This window comes from Microcaecilia unicolor, chromosome 1 (assembly GCF_901765095.1).
Source record: "Microcaecilia unicolor chromosome 1, aMicUni1.1, whole genome shotgun sequence".
In the NCBI taxonomy this organism is placed as follows: Eukaryota; Metazoa; Chordata; class Amphibia; order Gymnophiona; family Siphonopidae; genus Microcaecilia; species Microcaecilia unicolor.
Window position 1 is genome coordinate 420,702,093 of NC_044031.1, and position 19,826 is coordinate 420,721,918.

Below are 19,826 nucleotides of genomic sequence, written 5' to 3' on the forward strand. Positions count from 1 at the left end.
CCACGTAGTTCTTACCTTGAATGGTGCTGAAAGAGGGCATTGTACACCATTGTGCCAGCTCTGACCTAATGCTCATCTTAGTACCAGGGGACTCTTTGCCAGTGGGGCACAACCTCTGATCTGCAGTTAACTGTGAGTAAACGTGCTTATTCAAATAAAGGACTTTTTCAAAGAGATTAGTCTTCAGGTGTCAACTGGTGTGCCAAAGTTATACAGCAGCAGTAAGTCGTAGAGGCTGTATGCAGGTCCCTGGAGCAGTTTTAGTGGGTGCAGTACATTTGTGGGTAGTGGGTTTGGGGGGGGGGGGGGGTTGAGGGGCTCAGCTCCCAAAGTAAGGGAGCTATGCACATGGGAGCTTTTCTGAAGTCCACCGCAGTGACCCCTAGGGAGCCCGGTTGGTGTCCTGGCAAGTCAGGGGGGCCAGTGCACTAAAAATGCTGGCTCCTCCCACGGCCAAATGTGTTGAATTTGGCCGGGGTTTGAGATGGCCGACATAACTTTCCATTATCACTAAAAAATGAAGCTGGCCATCTCAAACCCCGGCCAAATCCAATGCATTTGGCTGGCGGGAACCGTATTATCGAAACAAAAGATGGCCGGCCATCTTTTTCGAAATACGGGTCTGGCCAGCTGTTTGCGGCGCTGCCAAAATGCATTACCACACACCTCTAAACAAATTGCTCGTCCTCCAAAGCTATGAGTCACCAGATGCTATGTAACGAAATTGATTGAATTAAGTCCCTGGTAGTGTAGATTCAACACACAATTCTAATGAATGTACCTTTAAAACAGACACCAGATTCTTAGTAACGAGATTGACTTGATTAACTCACAGGTTTAAAACACAGTTCCAATGAAAACACCTTTAAGACAATCCCAGCATAAAAAAATGAAATCACTAGCACAGATGTTCAAAACACAGTTCTATAAAATTCCTTTAAGACAACACCAGCATAAAAAAAAAGCTTAGAGCTTCTCTGCACATATTCAACAGACTGCTAAAACCTGTCATTTCTTTCTCTATAATATCAGCAAAATTCGCCCTTTCCTTTCTGATAACACTACCAGAACCCTCATCCACGCTCTTATCACCTCTCGCTTAGACTATTGCAACTTGCTTCTCACCGGTCTCCCACTTAGCTATCTCTGTCCTCTTCAATCTGTTCAAAATTCTGCTGCACGACTAATATTCCACCAGGGTCGTACGCTCATATTAACCCTCTCCTCGTCACTTCACTGGCTTCCTATCCGTTCCCGCATACAGTTCAAACTCCTCTTATTGACCTATAAGTACATTCACTCTGCAGCTCCTCAGTACCTGTCCACTCTCATCTCTCCCTACATTCCTCCCCTGGAACTCCGTTCACTGGGTAAATCTCTCTTATCTGCACCCTTCTCCTCCACTGGTAGCTCCAGACTCCATTCTTTTTATCTTGCTGCACCATATGCCTGGAATAGACTTCCTGAGCCGGTACGTCAATCTCCATCTCTGACCGTCTTCAAATCTAAACTAAAAGCCCACCTTTTTGATGCTGCTTTTAACTCCTAACCCTTGTTCACTTGTTCAGAACCCTTATTTTATCATCCTCACTTTAATATTCCCTTATCTCTTGTTTGTCCTGTTTGTCTGTCCTAATTAGATTGTAAGTTCTATCGAGCAGGGACTGTCTCGTCATGTTCAAGTGCACAGCGCTGCGTACATCTAGTAGCGCTATAGAAATGATTAGTAGTAGTAGAAAGCTTAGAGCTTTCACACTGTACAGTTCTTCTGCAGAATTATTTAATTTTCACTTTGAGGTCACATATTAGAAGCTTTTAGGAGTCCTTTTACTAAGGTGCGCTGAAAAGTGGCCTGCACTGGTGTAGACGAGTGTATTGGATGCGTGCAGGACCATTTTCCAGCGCACCTACAAAAAGGCCCTTTTTGGGGGAGGGGGCCGAAAATGGACGTGTGGCAAAATAAAAATTGGCGCATATCCATTTTGGGCCTGAGACCTTACTGCTACCCCATTGACTTAGCAGTAAGGTCTCGTGTTAACTGGGCGGTAATCGTCAGCACGTGTACAATGCCAATTACTGCCCGGACGCGCATAAAAAAATGAAATTACTGCCCTGGCCACGTGGTATCCGGGTGGTAGTTCCAAACTGGCATGCGTAAGCGCCTACGCAGCTTAGTAAAAGGGCCCCTTAATGAATGCACTTGTAACTCTGCTCTTTTTTCACATTGAGGAATGCTTATTACGCTGCGTGCACACGTCCACTAAAATCTTAGAATTCACTCTTCACGCCCCCTAAGATTTTTACTGTAGTGTCCAAGATTTTTCACTGTGCTGTTCTAGGCAAAGAATAGTGTAGCTAAACAGCCAGCTTAAACTATCCTCATGTAGAAGCTGTACCAGTAGACTGTCAATTCTTAAGCAACTCTTCTTTATTGTAGTACTCATAATAAAAAAAGAAAATCAAACTTATAGTTTAGCTGCTTGGAAGAGAATTGTTGCGTTCTTCATATAGGATCTGTATGTAGCCACTCCAGAGGCATGGAAATGGCCAGATCCTCAGCCCAGCTGAGAGGAAAAGCTGTAACACATTCAAAATAGAATAATGGGGGGTAAGTCAGGGAAAATAAAAGGGGAATGACTTGGCAAAATGATGAAAAATTGTGATTGAATTACAGTAGATTAAGGAGGGATTAGCCCCATAGAACAGCTGCTGATCACCAAGGCATGCTAGCCAGTGTTGCCAGGTAGTCATGGAAAAACAAGAGTGTGTTCCCTAAAAAAAAAAAAAAAAAGAATAAAAGCCCAAAACAAACGATAGTTCAAAAACAAGCCCCCAAATATCTCATCATTTTACATACTGTGAAGTTTAATCATACGCTAAAACACTCGCCCGGCTACGTCCCTTCCAGCTACTGGGCATTAGAGGAACTGGAACCAGTGCTTACCCTGACCCTCTTCTGCATGCTGGCTCTGTACTGTTAGCACCTGGTGTTCTGCCCCAGGAGACCACAGCTCAGCCAATCGCTAGATGCCAGAGTTCTGGCTCAGGCCGCTGGCAGCATATGTGAGTCGTTCTGCTCACATGTGCTGCCAGCGCCAACAAGCTCAAAAATAATCTACCTGTGAATAAAAAATAAAAAAAAGAAACAATGAGTTGTAAAAAAGAATATAAAAAAAAAAAAGCCCAAACTCATGGAAAAAAAGTGAGGTTGCAACACTGATGCTAGCAAGACTGGGCTCTCACACAGCCCGCAGGGGCAGAGAGTGAAGGCTGGCCCTAGCTCAAAGCTAACAGCCAATAGGGAAAGCTCACAAGGAGTCAATCACAGGATACTGCAAACTATAGGAAAAGCAACCCTAAAACACAGTGCTATCTATACACAACAATACAATTGAATACAGATAATACTCAAGTTAAATATACATCACAATATACCCTACCTCTATGAATATGGGGGCAGAACCCTAGTAGCGCTCTAGAAATGTTAAGTAGTAGTAGTAGAATAGTGTCTAGATTAAAAGAAAACAAATTGAAAACAGTCGCATGATCATCCACACGAATCACAAAAAGAGAGAGCCACTTAATTTCTTCATTAAGTCCTTTAGGAGTAATTGTGGCTAATTTATGTATCCAAAATTGTTCTTGATGTGCCAGCTGCCAGTCTGAATTCCCTCCCAGTATGGGAACCAGCACATCTATGATTCTGATGATGTTGATTTTGCCAGGAATGCACGTAAAGGGTCTCAGACTACTACTACTACTACTACTTATCATTTCTGTAGCACTACTAGATGTATGCAGCACTGTACACAAAACACGTAAGAGACGGTCCCTGCTCGACTGACCTTACAATCTAATCAAGACAAACAGGACCAATAAGGATTTAAGGAGTTATTTATTTATTGTGGCAACGATTAAAACAAACATGGATACTCATATTGTAGAATGCTAGTGGACATGTACATGAGCAGAATTTGGATGGATCATGGGTGGAGTGCACAAAATTTGTGCATATTATAGTTTCTGTAATTTACACATTTTCTGGCTAACATCTGTTTGTGAGCATTTACAGCAGCCATAGGGCTGGTGTAAACTGTGGCTGCTGTACACCACTTTGGGTGAATCTCTTCATAAAGGCAGTTAATAAATCCCAATAAATAAATAAGTGGTTGAGCCTTAAATGAAGGCTCAGTTTCTGTCATTTGCGCTAGTATTCTGTACGGAAAAGTAGGCACATATTTTCCTTTATAGACTTGGCTTGAAATAAGTACCTGATCACCCTCTTATCCTAGACGCTCTGTTATAGCATTACCCTCCATGTGCATAATTTGTACCTGTACATAGGCCATACAGTTTCATAAAAGTCCATTTCCAAGAGTGAAGCACTGCTAATACTCATTCTGTAGAGTCAATAATGAAGTCTTTATGTGAGATTCTGTGTTCCTTTGAGGTATGGTATAGTTATATATTTTTGCTGCCAAGTGTATCTCCAGACTGGTAAATATTTGATTTTGTCAAAAGACTTTTACATTGTAAACATATACTTCAATTTTGTAATGAAACATACACATGTCTTTTTTTTTTTTTTCTTCAAACCAGGTGTGAGACCTTTTGCTTGTCCTCACTGTGACAAAAAATTTCGGACCTCAGGGCACAGGAAGACTCATGTCGCTTCACACTTTAAACATAGTGAACTAAGGAAATTGCGACATCAACGTAAGCCTGCCAAAGTCCGAGTAGGAAAGAATAGCGTCCCGGTACCAGATATCCCATTGCAAGAACCCATACTCATCACGGACTTAGGTAAATACTGTGTCTGAATCTGGAGAAATAACAGGCATGGATTTGGTTTGTGCTGTGTCTGTATAGGTCTTATTTCTGATACACTTTAGAAATGGGCCAAATTTTCTTAGCAATATAATGCAAGAAATATTTTTCTTTATTAGCACTTTATTCACCTGGAGAAATCATAAGCAAAAAATATTAACTATCATTGTTTTCTTATGGCTAAAATATTTTTATTAAGAAACCAGATTCCAGAAACAACCGTGGTATATAGTAAGAAAACTCAGTTGGTATTAATGAACCAAAACCCCAAACCACCCAAAAAAAACCCACCACCCTTTGCACCTGGGAGCTATTTGTGTATTTTTTAAACATTTTTAGAAGTGCCCCCCTAGGGTGCCCGGTTGGTGTCCTGGCATGTGAGGGGGACCAGTGCACTACAAATGCTGGCTCCTCCCTTGACCAAATGCCTTGGAGTTCGCCGGGTTTGAGATGGCTGGCATTTTTTTCCATTATCGCTGAAAAACAAAACCGGCGATCTTAAACCCGGCGAACTCTGGCATTTGGCCAGGCTAAACCGTATTATCGGGAAAAAAAAGATGGCCGGCCATCTTTTTCGATAATACGGTTCCGGCCAGCTGTTGCGCCACCACCAAAATAGATCGCTGGTGAACTATTTCGCCGGCGATGTTTGATTATGCCCCTCTTTATAACTTATAAATGATTGATTTTTTTTCTCTTGGATACTAGCTTTTCTGTATAAGTTGTTCATTTTTGCTTGTGCATTATTTTGAATTACTTATAAATAAAAAAAATATTAAGTGTGTAACAGTGTATTGCATATTTTTATTTGACTGAATTTTTTGTTTAGGTTCTTTGTTCAAACTTAAAATATATGTAGTGGTAATCAGGTGATTTCTATCACAGGCCCATGAAGCAGATTCTTTTTTCTTGTATTCTACAAAGAAAAGCAGGCATAGATTTTTCTATATTGTTTTAGAATTACCCCTATCCATATGTATAGCTTAGGCCTTTACTTTGACCTTTCTAAAAGCATGCATATGGTAAATTGCAGTCAACATATTGCAAGTGCATTCAGCAGTTGGTGTTTAAAAAGAGTGCTGATTGCCACAGCTCAGTATTAACATGACTCTCTTGGTTTCTGAGTACTAGATAAAACGTTTTTTTCTTGTAAGGTATCTATTTCTTTCTGCTTCAACAGGTAAGTACTCCAATCCACATCTGGTGGGTTAAAGTGTAGTAATACTATATCTCTCTTCATTCTCATTTTTTAAATATATTTGGTCAGAGTTATCTAGTTCCTCCCTGTGAGTCTGAGGTCTGTTGTCTCTGTGTAGAGGAACAAGGTATCTCTTCTTTTCCAAGATGGCCCATATTGCTTCCTCCTTTCCTCACACCCCTGTTTTTTGTCATCTTAAATATATTTGTTACAAAGAATTACTCCTCCTTTTCTGCTATCACTATCTTATGTAAACAGAATATACCAGTACCAGAAGGATAATTTTATTGATTGTTGCAGGAAATAATTTTAGGAAGATACAATTAATAGCAATAATTGGAGAGGAAGAGAACAAAGATCCACTCCCTTTCCCTCCTCTCCTCATTTTCTAGCCTTCCTCCTCCTCCTTTCCCAGCATCATTTACTTAGATCCCTTCTTTGCCCCCAAAATACCAAATATTTTATCTAGATAGAATAAAGTTGTGTTGACATTTTCTTATAAGTATAAGTCTAATTAATATGGAATAGGTCAGTGTAACAGTTCTTCTCTTCCCACCCCCACCGTCAGGTGGGGGTTGGGGAGGGGTAGGAGGCTGCAGTCATGACCTATGGTAAAATTTGGCAACCCTATCATTACTCTTAAATCACCATTCTCGCATACTCGCCCTATTTCCATTTTAAAGATGAGATTATTTGCTTAACTAAAGTACTGAGTTATTCTGTGGATGTATGAGAATTACTGCGCATGTCTCAAAAGGTCTTTTGAAGAAATTCCTAGAAAGTTCCATGAAATGTATGTTGATGTCAAGTGACTGATGATTCACTAACTTCAAAAAGCACCTGTTAGAAATAATCAACTTTGCTTTCTGTAGTCAAACTTTAAAAGATATTAATATCAGTAAGTGTAGGGATGTTTCAGAGTAGTCTGTGGGCTGGATGGAGGAAATGGGGCCTGATTGTGAAAATATTCTGTATAATTTCTATGTGAATACTTTATTATCATTAATTAAAGTAACTCAATGTTAATTTCAGTCAGACCAGCAATTGAGCAATGATCTCATATCTTTTTTTTCTTTTTCGTTTATTTTTTTTTACAGGTCTTATTCAGCCGATCCCTCGGAATAGTCAGTTCTTCCAAAGTTACTTTACCAGCAGTTTTGCACATGAAGTAGACAGACCTTACAAGTGCTTTTATTGCCATCGAGCATATAAGAAGTCTTGCCATTTAAAACAGCATATCAGGTAAAATAACTAAAAGCAATGTGCAATGTTACATTTTCAGAATGAAATGGAAGACAATTTACTGTTGTATGCAAAAGTTGAAGTACCCCTGGTGAAACACTGTGTTTCAGTGAATCCTTGAGTTACCAGAAGTTGACACAACTACATTCCATCTAGCATTTGCAATGAAACACTTAGGAGACACTGCATGCAGAAGAGTGTAGATTTTGTGATCTGATGAAGCCAAAGTGGAACTTTTTAATCTCAGTTCTAAGCAATACGTACACTTCTTGGCAGTGGAAATAAGGTGGCTTTAGAAGATCAAGGGAAACAAGTATGGTGCAATGTACAGGCACATCTTGGAGGAAAGCCTATTCCAGTGTGCCGTGGACCTGGGACTGGGGAGAAGATTCAGTAGGCCAGTGACCCTAAACATAGGTGGCTCAGATGAAGTGAATGTCCTTGAGAAGCCCAGTCAAAACCCACAACTGAATCCAGTAGAAAATGTCTGGCAAGGTTTAAAGACTGCAGTCCACAGATCATCCCCAGCTATTCTGCCAGAAATAATGATCAAAAATTACACCATCCTGCTGTGCAAAGATGGTAGACACTTATTCTAAATATTTCATGGCTGTTGTTACTGCAGGTGTGGGATTCACCAAATGTTGAGTCAAGTGGTATGAAAACTTATACAATCAAGACTTTTTGGTTTCTTATACCTAATTTTTTGAATATTTTTATAATTATTCTGTCATGTTGAAAGTGTAGCGTATGATAACTGAAAAACAAATTCTTATTTAATGTATTTTGGACTGTACTATTTAGACAGCAGAACATGAAAAATGTACCAGGGTGTCAAGACTTTTTCAACACATTGTAGTATGAGTGTGGACTTGTACATACCTGGAGATTGAGTATTTCCAAGCTGATTGCCTGAGGATGACACAGAGGGATTATGATAAAAGGATACAATATCATGAGTGGTTTATAAGAGGTTATTATTTATTTATTACATTTGTATCCCACATTTTCCCACCTATTTGCAGGCTCAATGTGGCTTACATAGTACCGGAGAGGCTTTGAAGTCTCTGGGGAACAAATACAAAGTGATGTTGTGGTAGGATAAAGTTCATGTAGTGTTGCCACATTACAGTAGAAGAGTTGAGGTATGTCCATTACGTACTTGAGTTTTGTGGTGTTGCAGAGTTCAGGCATTTAAGTTGGGTTGATAGGGTATGCCTTTTGAAACAGGTTAGTCTTTAGTGATTTCCGGAAGTTTAGGTAGTCGTAAGTCATTTTCAAGGCTTTTGGTAATGCATTCCATAGTTGTGTGCTTATGTAGGAGAAACTGGATGTGTAGGTTGATTTGTATAAGACCTTTTCAGCTTGGGTAGTGCAGATTTAGAAATGTTCGTGTTGATTTGGATATGTTTCTGGTTGGTAAGTTGATCAGGTCTGTCATGTATCCCGGGGCTTCACCGTAGATGATTTTGTGAGCCATGGTGCAGACTTTGAAGGCAATGCATTCTTTGATTGGAAGCCAGTGTAGCTTTTCGCGAAGGGGTTTTGCACTTTCAAATCGCGTTTTTCCAAATATAAGCCTAGCTGCCGTGTTTTGTGTGGTCTGAAGTTTCTTTAAGGTTTGTTCTTTGCATCCTGCATAAATTCCATTGCAGTAGTCTGCGTGGCTTAGTACCATTGATTGTATCAGGGGGCGAAATGTGTTTTAAGCGTTTGCGTTTCCTCACTGAGTGAAACGTGGATTCCACTTGGCTTTCTAGTGTTAGGTTACGGTCCAATGTTACGTTGAGGATTTTCAGGCTATCTGAGATAGGAAGGGTGTAGTCTGGTGTGTCAATTCTTGTGGGGTTGTCCACGTTGTGTCGGGATGAGAGGATGAGACAATGTGTTTTTTTCTTTATTGAGTTTTAGTTGACATGCATTTGCCCATGAGACCATTATGTTCAAGCTGAGATTGAGCTCGTTAGTGATTTCTGTCAGTTTGGCTTTGTAAGGGATGTATATTATGACATCGTCTGCGTATATGAAAGGGTTGAGGCCTTGGTTGGATAAGGTCTTGGCTAATGGGGTTATCATTAGGTTGAAGAGGATCGGCGATAGTGGTGGTCCTTGTGGTACTCCACAGTCTGTGTTCCTCGGTGATGATATGCTGGAGTTTGATTTTACTCGATATGTTCTTGTGGTTAGGAAGCCCTTGGTCCAGTTAAGTATGTTTCCACCAATCCCAAATTTATCTAGCAGTCTTAAAAGTATATTATGGTTTACCATGTTCAATGCACTAGACATGTCGAATTGGAGGAGAAGGATGTTTTTGCCTGTTGCTATTTCCTGTTTGAATTTGGCTAGGAGAGTGAGTAGTACTATTTCAGTGCTGTGGAGGGAGCGGAAGCCAGGCTGTGATTCATGAAGTATTGAGAATTTGTTTATGTAGTTGTTTGGTTACCATGCTTTCCATTAGTTTGACTGCCAGCGGGATCGATGCTACTGGGCGGTAGTTGGTGATTTCATTTGTTTTTTTTCTTGGTATCTTTTGGTATCGGAGTGAGTAGGATATTGCCGTTTTCTCCGAGGACAAGCAGGCTGCTTGTTCACGACTGGATTGACGTCCACGGCAGCCCCTCAAACCAGAAGAAAAAATCTTACGGGAGGTCCTGCACGCGGGGCACGCCCACCGCGCATGCGCGGCCATCTTCCTGCCCGTGCGCGACTGTTCCCGCTCAGTTTTTTCGCTTTCTGCACTGGAGAGAGACGTGTCTTCGTCCCTCTCCGTGTCAGCCCTGGAAAACAGATTTGCGGCCTAGTCCGTGATTTTCTTTATTGTTTTTTTGGCGCCCCCTTTAAAAAAAAGAAAAGAGGACTTTTCCTTTTCGTCGAGTTTCTCCGTTTGTTTCGCCTCGTTGCGGCCTTGTGGCCGCGCATCCGTTCTTTATTTTGTAGTGTGCCCTTTTACCGCCACCATCGACAATTTTGACCTCGCCGACGCGATTTTTCCGTCGATGTCCTTGAAGGTCCCGAGCGGATTCAAAAAGTGTGGTCGGTGCGGCCGGCAGATCTCGCAAACCGATCCTCACGTTTGGTGTCTCCAGTGCCTCAGCCCGGAGCATAATTCCAAGGCGCATGGGACTGGCAGCTCCGGGACGTCGAGAGAAGACTCGATCCCTAAGAAGCGCCAACGCCGGGAGGAGTGCTCCCCCTCTATCGAAGAGGTGTCGACGCGCAGGTCGTCGGGTATCCCGGGCAGCTTCCAGCACAGACGCTTGCACCGGCCCCCCAGCCTGTCCCGACAGCGGGCCTGGACGAGTGCCTCCGAGCCATCCTCCCAGAGATCTTGGAGGTGCTGATGCGCCAGGCCTTGCAGGCACCGGGGGGTGCTTGCGCCCACGGTGCCGTTGATGGAAGCGCCGGCTGGCTCTGGCCCTGTGATGCAGTCTTCGCAAGTGGCACCGGTCTCGATCGCCACTCAGGTGGAATCCCCGTCGATGGAGGGAGCTTTGTCCCTGCCGGCGCGGGAGTCCACCTCTCGATACCATCGTCGAGAACGTGGTTCCTCGGGGTCGAGACGGGCCCGATTGCGGTCGGAGCTCAGAGGGCTCATGTCCGACACCAAGGAGGAGGCCTCATGGGAGGAGGAGGAAGACCCCAGATATTTCTCCTCTGAGGAGTCTGCGGGTCTTCCATCCAAACCCATGCCTTCACTGGAGAGGAAGCTCTCGCCTCCAGAGAGCTTCTCCTTCGCCTCTTTTGTCCGGGACATGTCTATTAGCATTCCCTTCCCAGTGGTCACCGTGGATGAGCCGAAGGCTGAGATGCTCGAAGTCCTCGACTATCCATCACCACCTAGAGAGTCTTCTACGATACCGTTGCACAATGTCCTCAAGGAGACACTGCTTCGGAACTGGTTGAATCCTTTATCTAATCTCACCATCCCTAAGAAAGCGGAGTCTCAATACAGAGTCCACACAGACCCAAAGTTGATGCGGCCTCAGCTGCCACATGATTCAGCGGTCGTGTACTCTGCTCTCAAAAGGGCAAGGAGTTCGAGGGATACCGCCTTGGTGCCCCCAGGGCGGGAGTCTCGCACTCTGGACTCGTTTGGGAAGAAGGCCTACCATTCTTCCATGCTCGTGACCAGGATCCAATCATACCAGCTCTACACGAGCATCCACATGCGGAACAATGTGCGGCAACTGGCGGACCTGGTTGACAAGCTCCCCCCAGAGCAGTCCAGGCCCTTTCAGGAGGTGGTCAGGCAGCTGAAGGCGTGCAGAAAATTCCTGTCCAGGGGTATCTATGACACCTGTGATGTGGCATCCAGAGCCGCGGCCCAGGGTATAGTGATGCGCAGACTCTCTCATGGCTGGGTGCCTCTGACCTGGACAACCGCACCCAGCAAAGGCTGGCGGATGTCCCTTGCCGGGGGATAACATTTTTGGCGAGAAGGTCGAGCAGTTGGTGGACCAACTGCACCAGCGGGTAACTGCTCTCGACAAGCTCTCCTACCGGGCGCCTTCAGCATCCGCCCCCACTGGTGGACGTCTTTCCCTGACCAGGCAGGCTGCACCTTACGCTTACAGCAAGCATAGGTACAACCAACCAGCCCGAAGGCCTCCTCAGGCACAGGGACAGTCCCAGCGCGCTCATTCCCATCAACAGCATGCGCCTAAGCAGCCCCCTGTGCCTCCACAGCAAAAGCAGGGGACGGGCTTTTGACTGGATCCATGGGAACATAGCTGCCATCAAAGTAGCCATGCTGGACGGCCTGCCGGTCGGGGGGAGGTTGACAGTTTTTCACCAAAGGTGGCCTCTCATAACCTCCGACCAGTGGGTTCTCCAAATAGTGCGGTGCGGATACACCCTAAATTTGGTCTCCACCCCACCAAATTGTCCACCGGGAGCTCAATCCTTCAGCTCCCACCACAAGCAGGTGCTTGCAGAGGAACTCGCCACCTGTCTCAGCGCCAATGCGGTCGAGCCCATGCCACCCGGGCAGGAAGGGCAGGGATTCTATTCCAGGTACTTCCTTGTGGAAAAGAAAACAGGGGGGATGCGCCCCATCCTAGACCTGAAAGGCCTGAACAAGTATCTGGTGCGAGAAAAGTTCAGGATGCTTTCCTTGGGCACCCTTCTCCCCATGATTCAGAAAGACGATTGACTTTGTTCCCTGGATTTAAAGGATGCTTATACTCACATCTCGATACTGCCAGCTCACAGACAGTATCTGAGATTCCGTCTGGGTGCACGTCACTTCCAGTATTGTGTGCTGCCCTTTGGGCTCGCCTCTGCACCACGGGTGTTTACGAAGTATCTCTTGGTGGTTGTGGCTTACCTGCGCAAGCTGGGGGTGCACGTGTTCCCGTATGTCGACGATTGGCTGGTGAAGAGCACCACAGAGGCGGGAGCTCTTCGGTCCAAGCAGTGCACTATTCAACTACTGGAGCTGCTGGGGTTTGTGATAAATTACCCGAAGTCCCATCTCCAGCCAGTCCAATCTCTGGAATTCATAGGAGCTCTGCTGAATTCACAGACGGCTCAGGCCTATCTTCCCAAGGCGAGGGCTCAGAACCTTCTGTCCCTCGCCTCCCAGGCCAGAGCGTCCCAGCAGCTCACAGCTCGGCAGATGTTGAGACTCCTGGGCCATATGGCCTCTACAGTCCATGTGACTCCCATGGCTCGTCTTCACATGAGATCAGCTCAATGGACCCTAGCTTCCCAGTGGTGCCAAGCCACGGGGAATCTGGAAGATGTCATCTGCCTGCCTACCAGTTGTCACAATTCGCTGCGCTGGTGGACGATTCGGACCAATTTGACCCTGGGACGCCCATTCCAAATTCCTCAGCCGCAAAAAGTGCTGACAATGGATGCATCTCTCCTGGGGTGGGGAGCTCATGTCGATGGGCTCCACACCCAAGGGGTGTGGTCCCTCCAGGAACACAGACTTCAGATCAATCTCCTGGAGCTCAGAGCGGTCTGGAACGCGCTGAAGGCCTTCAGGGATCGGCTGTCCTTCCAAATTATCCAAATTCGGACAATCAGGTTGCAATGTACTACATCAACAAGCAGGGGGGCACCGGATCTCGCCCCCTGTGTCAGGAAGCCGTCAGGATGTGGCGATGGGCAGGCCAGCACGATATGCTTCTCCAGGCAACGTACCTGGCAGGCGTAAACAACAGTCTGACCGACAGGCTGAGCAGACTCGTGCAACCGCAAGAGTGGTCGCTCCATTCCCGGGTGGTACGCTAGATCTTCCGACAGTGGGGCACTCCCTTGGTGGATCTTTTCACCTCCCAGACCAATCACAAACTGCCTCAGTTCTGTTCCAGACTTCAGGCACACGGCAGACTGGCGTCGGATGCCTTTCTCCTCCATTGGGGGAAGGGCTTCCTGTATGCATATCCTCCCACACCTTTGGTGGGGAAGACCTTTCTGAAGCTCAAGCAAGACCGCGGCACCATGATTCTGATTGCGCCCTTTTGGCCCCGTCAGATCTGGTTCCCTCTTCTTCTGGCGTTGTCCTCCGAAGAACCGTGGAGATTGGAGTGTTTTCCAACTCTCATTTCGCAGAACGACGGAGCGCTTCTGCACCCCAACCTTCAGTCTCTGGCTCTCACGGCCTGGATGTTGAGGGCGTAGATTTTGCTTCATTGGGTCTGTCTTAGGGTGTCTCCCGTGTCTTGCTTGCCTCTAGGAAGAATTCCACTAAAGAGAGTTACTTTTTTAAGTGGAGGAGGTTTGTCGTTTGGTGTGAGAGCAAGGCCCTAGAACCTCGTTCTTGTCCTGCACAGAACCTGCTTGAATACCTTCTACAAGACCAACTCAGTAAGGAATCACCTTAGTGCAATTAGTACTTACCATCATCGTGTAGAGGGTAAAGCCATCTCTGGAGAGCCTTTGGTCGTTCGATTCATGAGAGGCTTGCTTTTGTCAAAGCCCCCTGTCAAGCCTCCTGCAGTGTCATGGGATCTCAACGTCATTCTCACCCAGCTGATGAAACCTCCTTTTGAGCCACTTAATTCATGCCATCTGAAGTACTTGACCTGGAAGGTCATTTTCTTGGTGTCAGTTACTTCAGCTCGTAGAGTTAGTGAGCTTCAAGCCCTGGTAGCTCATGCTCCTTATACTAAATTTCATCATAACAGAGTAGTGCTCCGCACTCACCCTAAGTTCCTGCCAAAGGTGGTGTCGGAGTTCCATCTGAACCAGTCAATCGTCTTGCCAACATTCTTTCCCAGACCGCATACCCGCCCTGCTGAACGTCAGTTGCACACATTGGACTGCAAGCGAGTGTTGGCCTTCTATCTGGAGTGGACACAGCCCCACAGGCAGTCTGCCCAATTGTTTGTTTCTTTCGACCCCAATAGGAAGGGGCTCCCTGTCGGGAAACGCACCATCTCCAATTGGCTAGCAGATTGCATTTCCTTCACTTATGCCCAGGCTGGGCTGGCTCTTGGGGTCATGTCACGGCTCATAGTGTTAGAGCCATGGCAGCGTCAGTGGCCCACTTCAAGTCAGCCACTATTGAAGAGATTTGCAAGGCTGCGACGTGGTCATCTGTCCACACATTCACATCACATTACTGCCTCCAGCAGGATACCCGACGCGACAGTCGGTGCTGCAGAATCTGTTTGGGGTTTGAATCCAACTCCACCCTTCTAGACCCGGTTTTATTCTGTTCAGGCTGCACTCTCAGTTAGTTGTTCTTCATAGGTCAATTTCTGTTATGTCCTCGCTGTTGCGATGCCCAATTGACCCTGTTTGTTGTTTTGAGTGAGCCTGGGAGCTAGGGATACCCCAGTCGTGAGAACAAGCAGCCTGCTTGTCCTCGGAGAAAGCGAATGATACATACCTGTAGCAGGTGTTCTCCGAGGACAGCAGGCTGATTGTTCTCACCTACCCTCCCTCCTCCCCTTTGGAGTTGTGTTTTTTCCTCATTTCTTTGCTTGTCATTTAACTGAGTAGGAACGGTCGCGCACGGGCGGGAAGACGGCCGCGCATGCGCGGTGGGCGTGCCCCGCATGCGGGACCTCCTGCGAGATTTTTTTCTTCCGGTTTGAGGGCCTGCCGTGGACGTGAGAACAATCAGCCTGCTGTTCTCGGAGAGCACCTGCTACAGGTATGTATCATTCGCTTTCAGAAGGTGTTTGACAAAGTACCTCATGAAAGACTCCAGAGGAAATTTGAGAGTCATGGGATAGGAGGTAGTGTTCTATTGTGGATTAAAAACTGGTTAAAAGATAGGAAACAGAGAGTAGGTTTAAATGGTTAGTATTCTCAATGGAGAAGGGTAGTTAGTGGGGTTCCCCAGGGGACTGTGCTGTGACCGCTGTTTTTTAACATATTTATAAATGACCTAGAGATGGGAGTAACTAGTGAGGTAATTAAATTTGCCAATGAGACAAAGTTATTCAAAGTCGTTAAATCACGAGAGGATTGTGAAAAATTACAAGAGGACCTTACAAGACTGGGAGACTGGGCGTCTAAATGGCAGATGACATTTAATGTGAGCAAGTGCAAAGTGATTCATGTAGGAAAGAGGAACCCGAATTATAGCTATGTCATGCAGGATTCCACGTTAAGAGTCACAGACCAAGAAGGGGATCTAGGTGTCGTCGTTGATGATACGTCGAAACCTTCTGCTCAGTGTGCTGCTGCGGCTTAGAAATCAAATAGAATGTTAGGTATTATTAGGAAAGGAATGGAAAACAAAAATGAGGATGTTATAATGCCTTTTTATCGCTCCATGGTGCGACCGCACTTCGAATATTGTGTTCAATTCTGGTCGTCGCATCTCAAAAAAGATATAGTGGAATTAGAAAAGGTGCAGAGAAGGGCAACAAAAATGATAAAGGGGATGGGACGACTTCCTTATGAGGAAAGGCTAAAGGGGCTAGGGCTCTTCATCTTGGAGAAAAGGCGGCTGAGGGGAGATATGATAGAGGTCTATAAAATAATGAGTGGAGTTGAAGGGGTAGATGTGAAGCGTCTGTTTACGCTTTCCAAAAATACTAAGACTAGGGGGCATGCGATGAAGCTACAATGTCGTTAATTTAAAACGAATCGGAGAAAAGTTTCTTCAGTCAATGTGTAATTAAACCCTGGAATTCATTGCCAGAGAATGTGGTAAAGGCGGTTAGCTTAGCGGAGTTTTAAAAAGGTTTGGACGGCTTTCTAAAGAAAAAGTCCATAGACCATTATTAAATGGACTTGGGGAAAATCCACTATTTCTAGGATAAGCAGTATAGAATGTTTTGTACTTTTTTGGGGGGATCTTGCCAGATATTTGTGACCTGGATTGGCCACTGTTGGAAACAGGATGCTGGGCTTGATGGACCTTTGGTCTTTCCCAGTATGGCAGTACTTATGTAGTTATATACGCATCTCTGCTAATATAGAAAAATATTTTCTGGAGTTGGTAGTGCGAGTGGAAGGAAGAATTTGAAAAACAAGATTTTTTTTTGTAATTCCCAAATGCAATTAATTAAATAAATTCAAATAATTTGACTGAGCACCTCAAAGGTTTTAAAACATTCAGGGGGCCTTTTACAAAGTGGCAGTAAGCTGAACACAGGCTTACCGCATGCTAAAACTGAACTACCGCTGGGGCAAAATGGCCGCTGGTGGTAGTTCCTGGTTTAGTGTGCGCTATTTCTGGCGTTCCCTGGAAATATTTTGTGTAGTGCGGTGCTAACCCAGCAGTAATCGGGCATTGCCACACACTGCCCAGTTACTGCCATGTTACCACAGGAGCCCTTACTGCCACCTCAATGGGTGATGGTAAGTGCTCCCCGCCGTATGGCCGTGGTAAGAGTTATCTTACTGTATGGCCATTTTTGGGGGGGAGGGGGGCTTTTTACCTTCTGGTAAAAAGGGCCCTGACATAGGGGAAGAACGTTCCCCACCTCTACCGCAGGGCCCTTTTTCCCGCAGCTTAGTAAAAGGACCCCTACAAGCCTAATGATTTTGAGTTTACATTTCTATTAAAAAAATCAGCTTTACAGTTTAGAAGATAATTTTGCAGATAAAAGCATTGTTTTGCACAGAAAAATAGACTTCATCAAATTAACCTCCCAATACCCATATAAACTTATGCCAGTAGAGTCCATTTGTGCATAATTTTACCCAGACTGAGTAGAAGCATTCTTAGGGTAAGGGATAGTTTTGTTACATGTATTTTATAAAGAATATATGTATATGCTGTTAACTCAGGAAATTTGTTCATGCAAAGTGTAGTTGTGAATGTATGCACATAAACCACTAGGGTAATTTGCTTAAGCACAAATATGTGCATACATTTGTTTTCAGAATTAGTATCTACACAAGGAAAAGTGGGTCTCTGCAGTTACAAAATTAGTCCCCTTGTGCAAAAGTGGTGCACTAGCCAACAAAATTTAGAACAAAATCAGACTTACAAATAGTGAAAGCATTAGACTTATATTTAATGGACTCTTTGCTCCACAAGGAGCCAGTGAGCTAGCATACAATGCCAGTCTTTTACCTAATAGTCTTGTGATAAATGAGGAGGTACTATGCCTCTCTCCAAACGTAGTAGCTTTGTGGAAAAGAAAATTTCAAAATGCATATACTAAAAAATAAAACCCTAAATTGCTGCCCATTGTAAATGTTGCTATGTCTTTAAAGCAGTCTTCTGCCATTTTGCTAACTGGATACATCCAGGATAGCCAGATAGTCACAAAGGGACTAATTTTGTAAAGGTGTTTTTGTACATATATGCCATTATACATGGGTAAAATGCCTCTTATAAAATTAAGCTCCATGTAAAAGTATGTGCTGTAACATGAGCACATGCTTTTTACAAGATTTAGGTCTAAGCTTGTTTAGGGACAGAGCTAGGGCAGAGTCATACATGATTTATGCGCATTGTTTTTAAAATTTATGTGAACATTTACACCTCCTCTCCAGATATAAATGTATGTGTGTTCATTCTGTGCTGGTGTTTTATAAAGATACATTGAAGTTTGTGTCTTTATAATAGGCCCAAAATAGATGCCCACTTGCCCTCTCTACCTAGGCAACTTAAAAAAAATTAACTTCTGTGCACATACAAGCTCATTTTCAAAGCACTTAGCCTCCCAAAGTTCCATAGAAACCTATGGAACTTAGCCTCCCAAAGTGCTTTGAAAATATGCCTCATTGTGTATCCAATTGTGCAGTTAGTGCAGGTTGACTTTTAGCCGATTGAATAGACAGAGTAGTATTTGTGGCATGACTGCTCCCAAGGATGCAGAGAAATTCAAGGGACAGCCCAGAGGTAATTGAAATAACTCATCAAGAAAATTATGATTGATATATAGTGACTGCTAGTACTTCCTGAAGAAGTAGTAGGGGTGGACCAAAGAACTTCCATCAGCCAGGTGTAAACAATCAAAGTTTTATTAACAAAAGCACCCAAATTAGACCCAATTTGGGTGCTTTATTGTTTACACCTGGCTGCTGGAAGTTCTTTGGTCCACCCCTACTCCTTCTTCAAGGTGTTTTTTATGTAGGGTTCTTTCCTCCTTCTCTGTCTCTTGGCGCTTGGGTTCGACTGCTAGTGCCTAGTATTTGCACTTACATTATATTTTTATTAATGATACATTCTAATCTTTCCAGCTAAACATTTTCCAACAGTGTGCTTTCCTTCAACCCCACCCCACCCCTTTCATCCCTAACTCCGTATCCTTTCTCATGTATAAAAACTTGGGACAATCCAGTAACGGGCAAATCTTAAACTCTACAGAGAGTAATTAGTTATCATGACTATTGCACAGAGAGTGACAGTAAAAAAAATTGAAATGGGAGGAAAAAGCCTCAGAACCCTACCTATATTCTTTAAATAATGGGATTTGCTGAGTAGTGACATCACAGGCATAAAATCCTCCCGTACAAAAACCATTCAGGCTCTGTGCAATGCTTTACTGGTAACCTTAAAAGGTGACTTAAACACATGTTAAATTATCAAATTCCCACCTACTAATTTCATGAGAAGGCTTCTTCAGGGTGTAACAGGATCAAACACAGTGAATTGCAAATGCTATTAGCTTATCAACATCGCTTCTTGTTAGAACCAAATTACAACAAATGTCAGGTAAGCCTAGCAAAGCCAAGCTGACGACACTTGCACATTTGAAATGTTGCATAGTAAGCAATGGATATAGTTTTTTTTTTTCTTCAGGTTTTAAAACTCAAATGAATAAAGTTAATGGAACTGTAAAAGTTTACCATACCTTTAATTGGACCCATTGTGTCAGGCACATATGATGACTTTCATGGCTTTCAGCACAGCAATTTATTCACCATTTAACTTAGGTTTATTGATTTCTTTCATATTGTTAACCAAACTGTAGTCTGGATTCCTGCAGAAATAATTTCTACCCACCTATGTAAATGTAAATGCTACCTAGCATAAATCGTTCATTAATTGTACTGAATTTTCACCCAGGTCATTGACTCCAAGGCAAATACAAAAAAAACACAAGGCCAGTAAACTTGCCTGGGATAAATGAGTAAAAGTTCTGTACCCTCCTGTTTTATATTCATTTTGGTAAGCTTATTGTGATATTTT

General features: G+C 44.2%; 1 protein-coding gene across 1 annotated transcript in view; it reads left to right on the forward strand.

Moving 5' to 3' along the window:
• Positions 1–19,826, forward strand: part of ZNF236 (zinc finger protein 236) — a 502,799-nt gene that overhangs the window by 262,857 nt on the left and 220,116 nt on the right. The window contains exons 12-13 of the mRNA XM_030211824.1: positions 4,600–4,803; positions 7,123–7,267. Coding sequence (XP_030067684.1) covers positions 4,600–4,803; positions 7,123–7,267 — 349 coding nt within the window. The remainder of the gene's footprint in view (positions 1–4,599; positions 4,804–7,122; positions 7,268–19,826) is intronic.